At 37.6% G+C, this 9,247-nt stretch overlaps 1 protein-coding gene across 2 annotated transcripts in view; it reads left to right on the top strand.

Moving 5' to 3' along the window:
• Window positions 1-1,680: 1,680 nt before the first annotated feature.
• Window positions 1,681-9,247, top strand: part of LOC124283344 (zinc transporter ZIP10-like) — a 30,350-nt gene continuing 22,783 nt past the window's right edge. For both annotated transcript variants that reach the window (XM_046719385.1, XM_046719384.1), the window contains exon 1: window positions 1,681-2,305. In XM_046719385.1, the coding sequence (XP_046575341.1) occupies window positions 1,823-2,305 (483 nt within the window). In that variant the 5' untranslated portion in view covers window positions 1,681-1,822. The remainder of the gene's footprint in view (window positions 2,306-9,247) is intronic.

The following is a 9,247-nucleotide window of genomic DNA, read 5'->3' as shown; positions in this document are numbered from 1 at the left end:
CGAGCCTTGATACAGCCATACAGGCCTTGATACAGGATAGTTGGCCTTTGATACACCCATGTAGGCCTTGATACACCCATGTAGGCCTTGATACAGCCAAGTTGGCCTAGATACAGCATAGCAGGCCTTGATACACCCATGTAGGCCTTGATACACCCATGTAGGTCTTGATACAGCCATGTAAGCCTTGATACAGCCAAGCAGGCCTTGATACAGCCAAGTAGGCCTTGATACAGCATAGCAGGCCTTGATACAGCCATGCAGGCCCTGATACTGCCAAGTTATCATTGATACAGTATAGTAGGCCTTAGCCATGTAAGCCTTGATACAGCCATGTAAGCATTAATACAGCCAAGTATAGTCCGTTTGGCTCATGAATTGCAATCAAACTCGAAAACTAATAAACATAAAATGCTCAATGAAACACTGATCATAATCAAAACCTCAGACCAACTCTGTGATTTGTTTGCAGAATTTATGTCCTAAAAATAAAAAAGTTGTTTAACAAACTATCATTGAAATATCGACACAGGTCACTATTTGTTACGAGGAAGGAGTGCAGAGAAAGGGACAGCCAGGTGTGCGAGAAAGGATGGAGACGTGACAGCACAGGTTAATGAATCAATAACGTTGTCGGCACTTGCTTCTCTAACACCTGGCTGTCCCTTTCTCTGCACTCCTCCCTCGTAACAAATAGCGAACTGTGTCAAAATTTTAATGATAGATTGTTAAACAACTTTTTTAATTTTAGAACATAAATTCTGCAAACAAATCACAGAGTTGGTCTGATGTTTTGATTATGACCAGCGTTTCATTGAGTATTTTATGTTTATTAGTTTTCGAGTTTGATTGCAATTCATCGGTCCGCATTTGAGCCAAACGGACTATAGGTTCAGAGCAGGGTACAACACATTGACTCATTTAACCATGGGAAAGTTTTCAAGTCTACTTCAGTATTTTTCATAGTTTGAAATCAGACATCTAGGAAATTGTCCTCTTGAATACAATGTGCATGTGGTCTTTTTATAGTCACATTAGTAGAAATTCACCTGTGCCCCATGTCAATAAGAAGCATAATTCCTGTCTCATAAACATCATACAACGGCGAGATACAGTTGCTGTACACCCATTTTGCTAATTTTCGGTAAAGAAATAACCCTTGGAAAACAATTTACAACGCTGAAATATTAAAAAAGAAAATCTTTTAATATCTAATATGTCACATTTATTGCACAAGAGATTTCAAAATGAGTGGTTTAAAATAACTGTTTGAAACATATTTATCTTTCAAAGATAATGACCACTGACATTTTATCCTGTCAGAGAATCAGGATTATCCTGTCCCGCTTCCCACCAATATAAAACCCCATGCCATTCGTCTCACAGAACCGCGTACGGGCCTGCCACTGTGTGGACTAGACTACATCCGTAGGCTTGCACTGAGTTGACCTTTACGTGAAGCATAGACTGCGCTGAACCTCGTGTATCAAATACCATCCTTATTAAGTATGTTGTCACAGTTCCATCTGAAATATTATTATATTTGTCATACTAGTTTATTTCACGAAATAACAAACAATATTAACACAATTCAGTCGACTGTGAGACGTTTCTATTTATAACAACCAATCGCAAGAATGGATTGTAATTCCGTGATTCACAATGCAACAGGGAAGGGGAACCAGTCTAGACTGGTGTGCTTCACATGGTATTCACGTTTTGATGCGCATTACTCCGAGATATAGATGGTTAATGCGATAGTGTTATAAGAGTGAAACTGACAACATATGAATGCAAGCGAAGAAAGCGGTAGAGGACGGTCATGTTTGTTTGTGATCACATGGATTATATACGTAACGCTCAGACCATGCGGGGTCTCCTAGTAGCGTGCCTGTTCTGTTGCGCTGTCTCACACAGCCCATATCTTCAGGTATTAAACGGAACTTTTACATCCGACAATAATGGTTCTACGGAGGGTGTGGAAGATGGACATAACCATGGTAACAGGACAGTAACAATTTCCAGGCGGAATAAGGGATTACATTTTTCGTCATTATTGATGTCACTGTATTCGGAGTCCGAGATATTGAAAGTGAACGACTTCCTACGCATGTTGAGAGAGGTTGGTGTGCCGTTAGGCGACAATCATCGACATCAGTCTAATCATCATGATCAACAGCGGAGACCAGAACCTAGTGCAGGCAACATGCGACGCCGTGAGAGAGATGTCACAAAGACGAAACAGTTACCACGTGGATCTAAAGCGACACATACTACGGGGAACAGGGACGTCAAGGACCACATGGTAATAAACCACTGCATTTGTGTGTATTCCTTACTGTAGACAGTTAACTGTTTTATATATAGATACAGGTACATCACGGAATTTAAACTATGTCTCGTTTGGTGTCCGATATCCTAACAATTTCTTTGTTCCAAACTCACGGTTTTTTGTTTGGAAATAAACCAAAGGGTGTCCACAAGTATCGTAATACATAATTCAGCATATTTCAACTTAACTCTGCCAATTTATGGCGTTGTTAAAATAATATTTTAAAAATATTTTTTGATTTGCTGACAACACGTGTTTTTGTTTTACAAGTACATACACGTAATAAGACACATAATTTAATTTAGATAATTTTAAATTAAATTCAGGTAATTAATATCGGTATTAGAGCATTCCTTCTCGGTACAGCTGACACTTAAACGCCGCATTTAGCAATATTCCGGCACTATCACGGCGGGGGACACCAGAAATGGGCTTCACACATTGTGCCCATGTGGGTAATCGAACCCAGGCCTTCGGCGTGACGAGCGAACGCTTTAACCACTAGGCTACCCCACCGACCCCTGACACTTAAAGCTCGTATGCACAGTGGCCATTTTCTAAGCTTAACTTTAAAGTTGATTAATATACGTTGTTTCCTCAAATTGCATTGGATTTATTCGTAAAAGGATTTATCTGATCCATACCCTACCTCAAAACTAACCCGAAGAGGTACCTAAAGCTAAGGATAGTAAAGGGATGTTTGAGTAGCAAGTGGTGCCCAACGCTAAAGATCGCGAAGGGCTGTTAGAACGGAAAAGGAATACAGGTGATAAGGAGAAACCTTGATGTAACTGACCCTAACTCTAACACAACAAACTCTTCGGATCGAAGAGGCACGCGAGATCTGTGAAGCGGGAGCCGGCGTCTCAGCCAGTTAGAGCCACACTAAGCTGCGCCCGGTAAACTGCACTCGTGCACCAGTCTCTATTTTTTCAAATATCTAGCGCGAAGTTCCCGAGGCAGTTGTGCAGCTGTCGTTCGCAAAGGGCCAGTACGTCGACCTTTCTGCAGCACTATTTGCAAACAATAGCCGTTAACCGCGAGCTGACTCGACTTGGTCCGCCTTTGTCCGCGAGAGAAGTTTCTGCATTAGTGGGTGCGCCGCGGGTGCCGGAGAGTACAGTTTTACACATTAAAGTGGCTTCTTAGGACTTTGAGACAACCCGTACTTGGAAAAATACGCAAATTGAGTTGGTTTTTTCAATTTTAGGATCTTATTTAAATGAAACCTAGACATTTGTATAAATTTGTAGCTTCGTCAAAGGAGGAAAGCAGATAACATACAGAGGACCGAAACCGGATTTTACACCACTGAAACAAATACGGAAGGAAAACCATGCCATGACTGAATTTGCGTATGGTTCCCCGTATTAACCAACTTCGTCGTATATTTCATATGAAGCAACGCCTTTGAAACTTGTGCTCATCGCATTTTATAGGGAACATGAACTCAAAAGTTGATACGTCAGAAGGTATTATTGTTCACAGAGCATTTCCATTACATTACTTTCAATTAATGGGTACAGAAATCCGATTCCTAGTAAGGGTTTGAAATATGGACGTTTCTTTAAGCTGGGAAACATTTGTAAATTGATAATATACATAATCTTACCGACCCTCTACATCCACCCATCCACCCATCCACCCATACTGTATATAAACATACAATAATACTTACCAACCAGATTAACCACACAGTATACCACTGCACGAGATTAACATCTAGTCTCTGACATGAACATATAATACAGAAGAAAAACGGTCCCTTAAGTATATACAGTCGAACCCCGTTTATCCGGACATTTTGGTTACACTCAGAAATCGTCCGGATAGCGAGGCGTCCGGTTAACTGGATCAAACAAGCAAAACGTATTGCCGATGTATATCGAAAATTTATTCATGTACATGTATATATATATATCAATAAATCAATAGTCAATAAGCAAAAACAATTAATCATAACATATACATAAGTGATCGTAAATGTACCAATGAACAGTCTTTCACCATATTGACTCACATTACATCTTACTTCACTTCACTCAGTATCTTGACATTTCCCATGAAGCACATTTATTTCTTTAAGCACATGCGCACAGATGTTTCCGTCCGGATAATCGGATCACTTTTCATTGTAATTCTATGGGAATGGTTTGAAACTTCTCCGTCCGGGTCCGGAAGCGCGGGGTCCGGCTAAGCGAGTACAATTAATGAAGGTAAGTTTCGTTTCACCGAAAACTCGTCCGGAAGGCGGGGTTTCCGGATATACGGAATAAAATAAATGAAAAGGAGCCCAGGGAATTTATCCTGAAACTGTGGTAATCTAGACTTGCCACATATTCTAGACTTGAATGGGTTGTACTGGGTGTATTTATTTCAGGATCTGTATGACAGACTACCAGTGCAGTGTGCTGTTACCTTAGCCATCAAGGCTCACTCTATTTAGATACCACCAAGAGCCTTGTTTAGCAACAGCGTTATGTAAGCTGACATTTTCCCATTAGGTCACCAAATAAATCAATTCTCTTCAACCGGTTGTAAGCTCCTTACGCAATTGTGAGTGAAGGGGAAGACACACAGACTGAGAGCACTTGAACCATTTACTCGAGTATTATCATTCACATTGGGTTTGGATATTTCTTTGGGATATTTAATATCTACTTACTTTCTCCTAGCCTATTAAACCGTCGAATGAAACCGATCATACGTCTATGCTGTTTAAAGTTTCAACTTCTAATCATCATGTGTATGCGTGTAGGACGACGTCATAACATCTTTGAGAGGCATTTGTAGAAGTTGTGTAGATGAAGGAGAACCATGCAAGGAGTTCTATGGATAGTCAACTTCTTTATTGCAATGAGTGCGACGTTTCGGTGTAGGTACTAACAGTTATACATGTCCAAGTTTTAATGCATGTTGTATGTTTCAAACCTGTCAGCCGTCCATCAAGCGTTATAATACGGTCTGTCGAAGCGTACTGTTCATAGACAGGTATATATGGAAGCCTGTTAGTGCCACAATCTAGGATATTCTTGATATACTTTCATCCACGTTTGAAGATACTTTCACCTGCTTCAACAACTGTAGACCCTCTATTTTCTATATTTACTAGGACTTAGGTTACGTAATGTTCACACATCCAATAAGAATTAATAATGCGTGGTTGTCAAGACATGTTGTTTATTGATAGCTGCTTATTACTATATGTCTAAAATATTTGTTTCTATACAAAATTCTATCCTTTTGAATGCCATTTTGGGTATGAATTTTATAATGTGACCTTCCCGTCGTTGTTCTGAAACATCTTTGTAAATTTGAGAAATAACATGAAAATGCTTCTAGTTATATTATTCAGTCTACATGGAGCACTTGTTTTCTTGATCGCGTTAAGTTCAGCAGGAAAGAAGCGACCGAGTATGTAAAAACAACAGAAACGGCTCCGCCAACGCAAAAAAAATCTCCAATGTGGTCTTAAGTCATTTGGGTGGGTGGGGTGTCCCCCACCCTCCACCCCCCTGGATCCGCCAATGATTATGTGTGATCTCGTCACACATAAAACGCATGGAGTTCGACATGAGTAGGCGATTGGGTATTAAATGTAACTTCGACATTAGGAAAGATATAGTGACAAGTGTAATTGAGAACTATATACACATGAGTTCCACCTAAATCCATGGGCGATTTTTAAAATGTCCAAACATTTCTTATTGGAAATGCACTTGTAAAATACGCAGCCGACATGTTCGCGCCATTCACATTGGGCTTTACGTTTCATGATTGCAGAATGAAGACTTCAGTTTTCTGACGTGATTTTAAAGACGACACTACTAAAAATAACTTTTCTTAAGGAGACGTGGACAAAACGAGACATACATGACCCAGGGATACATTGTTGCAACACAAACTCTGACGTGTACATTAACCACATCGTTATTGGTCGATTTGTGAGGGCAATGTGGTCCAAACAGGCGATCATACCCTAGCGTACAGGAATTGACATGTAAAGCACATGCTTCACACTATATCTCACAAGTACGAAAGCCCAGAGGGGTCAAAATGATTTTTTGAATTTTCTGTTTTAAAATTGGTAATAACCACTTTTTTTCTGGTAATTACCACATTTTTCTGGTAAATACCACGTTTGAAATTGATAATTACCACTTTTGAAACTAGTAACTACCACTTTTTTCTGGTAATTACCACATTTGAAACTAGTAATTACCACTTTTTTCTGGTAAATACCACTTTTGAATTGAAAAGTATATTAGAACTTTTAAATTTTACTTATTCTTATTCATATTCATTTTAATAAAATATAATCTCATCCCGGTGTCTTCTGATATCAAATATATCAACACTCGTTGATAAAAGTAAAAATATCATCGACAATCCTCGGGTATTTGTAACTTTATCATCTTGTGGTGATATATATATGATATTAAAAGACACTCGGTGAGATTCTCTATATATTAAACGAGTAAGTCGAAGTTTAATCATCAGTCAGATTCTAAGTATCATAAAAAATCACCCTTCATTAGTTTTCAATAATAAAGTATACATCTCTGAACATAGTTCTGCCATTAAACTTTCACAGTAGCGATGTCATAGCATTGTGATGTCATCAGGTTTTTGACGTCATAGCATTATTAGTCATGCATTGACGTTAGAGGATTGTATGAAATCTATTGTCAAAACGATATCTCCTAGCAGACGTCGTTTGATCTCACACAGGCAATATCTCCGGTGGAACACAGTTTTGGATAATAACTAATGTTATTACCCGCCCGTGGAAGATACTGCAGTGTAATATTTTACGGCAATTAAAGGGCATCAAATTAATGTGAATAAGAATAAGTACAATTTAAAAGTTCTAATTTACTTGTTTCAAAAGTGGTATTTACTAGAAAAAAAGTGGTAATTACCAGTTTCAAAAGTGGTAATTACAAGAAAAAAGTGGTAATTACTAGTTTCAAAAGTGGTAATTACCAGTTTCAAAAGTGGTAATTACTAGTTTCAAAAGTGGTAATTACCAGTTTCAAATGTGGTAATTACCAGAAAAAAGTGGTAATTACTAGTTTCAAAAGTGGTAATTACCAGTTTCAAACGTGGTATTTACCAGAAAAAAGTGGCAATTACCAGTTTCAAATGTGGTAATTACCAGAAACAAGTGGTAATTACCAGTTTCAAAAGTGGTATTTACCAGAAAAAAGTGGTAATTACTAGTTTCAAATGTGGTAATTACCAGAAAAAAGTGGTAATTACTATTTTTTAAAAGTGGTAATTACCAGTTTCAAATGTGGTAATTACCAGAAAAAAGTGGTAATTACTAGTTTCAAAAGTGGTAATTACCAGTTTCAAAAGTGGTATTTACCAGAAAAAAGTGGTAATTACCAGTTTCAAATGTGGTAATTACCAGAAACAAGTGGTAATTACCAGTTTCAAAAGTGGTATTTACCAGAAAAAATTGGTAATTACTAGTTTCAAATGTGGTAATTACCAGAAAAAAGTGGTAATTACTATTTTTGAAAGTGGTAATTACCAGTTTCAAATGTGGTAATTACAAGAAAAAGGTGGTAGTTACTAGTTTCAAAAGTGGTAATTACCAGAAAAAAGTGGTAATTACTATTTTTTTAAAGTGGTAATTACCAGTTTCAAAAGTGTTATTTACCAGAAAAAAGTGGTAATTACCAGTTTCAAATGTGGTAATTACCAGTTTCAAAAGTGGTATTTACCAGAAAAAAGTGGTTATTACCAAAAAAGGTGGTTATTACCAATTTCTAAACAGAAAATTCAAAAACACATTTCGTATAGTTCAGTGTACATTTTACTTCTTCTCATTATCAGAACGTTCTCCCTCTAACTATAAATCTTGCACTTGAGATAACTTCCATTTTATGTATATGTATGAACTTTGATATTTTTCATTTTTATGTATATGTATGTGGCGCCCTGCGTGTCTCATAGGCCATATCGGCCGGACACTGTACATAATATTTGTGTATTTTTATTGTCATTGTTTACAGTGTGTGACACGAAAATAAGATACTTTTCTTTCTTCTTTTTCTGTATACATTAAAGAAGACGTTGACATTCATAATATTTTGTCCTATACCAACTTTATATGCCTCTCAAGAACCTCAATATGAAAATGATAAAAATAAATTTTGCCATCAAGTGGTAACAACTGTGGCAATGTCATCAGGATGTTTACAATTGGATCTTCACTTTAAATGTATGCGTATAGGTGACAGAGTGAGCAGTAGTGATGGAAATGACATTTTAAGAAACTGAAATGTCTTTCCTTTTGGGCGTGTAAATAGGTAGAAAGGACATGGTAGTGAGACATGTGTTTGAAACATACGTAAATAACAGGAACAATAGATTGCATCAAGACACAGAATCGGAAGTTGAATGCCAAAGTTCAACATTTGCTTGAAAAGAAGTTGAACAAATAAAACGAATTAACGCTTAAAGAGGTTCATCTTCGTGCATAACAACTTCTGGTTTCCATGTTCAGTGTTACAGCGTGAGATATCCTTGATCTCGGTTGATGGTGGGCTTATGACGTTTGATGTGAGTTTGGCTTTTTGGCTTTGGTGAGTTTGCGTTTGCTAAAGTCAGTTTGTCAGATCAGATTAGGTAATTTGATGGTTTAATTTGATAATATCAGAGATGGTTGATTTGATGTCGGAATTAGTCAAGAAAATAAGATGTTCTTTCGCCGAGGCGTTGTTGGGTGCAATATTTCGCCTATGTAGCTCTGTCCACAACCGCAGTCAATTTTGTAAACAGCACATTTCGGATTGTTGTTGGTGATGTTGTTGTAATTAGTTGTGCCGTTGACGGTTGATGACTTTCTTGTGTTGGTATGGAAATAAAGCTTAATACCCGATCGTAAATGTCATGTTGTATAAT

Source organism: Haliotis rubra, unplaced genomic scaffold (assembly GCF_003918875.1).
Source record: "Haliotis rubra isolate DU_JTF1 unplaced genomic scaffold, ASM391887v1 Scf313, whole genome shotgun sequence".
In the NCBI taxonomy this organism is placed as follows: Eukaryota; Metazoa; Mollusca; class Gastropoda; order Lepetellida; family Haliotidae; genus Haliotis; species Haliotis rubra.
Note: the sequence above shows the minus strand (reverse complement) of the source record. Positions and strands in the feature narration are given on the sequence as shown.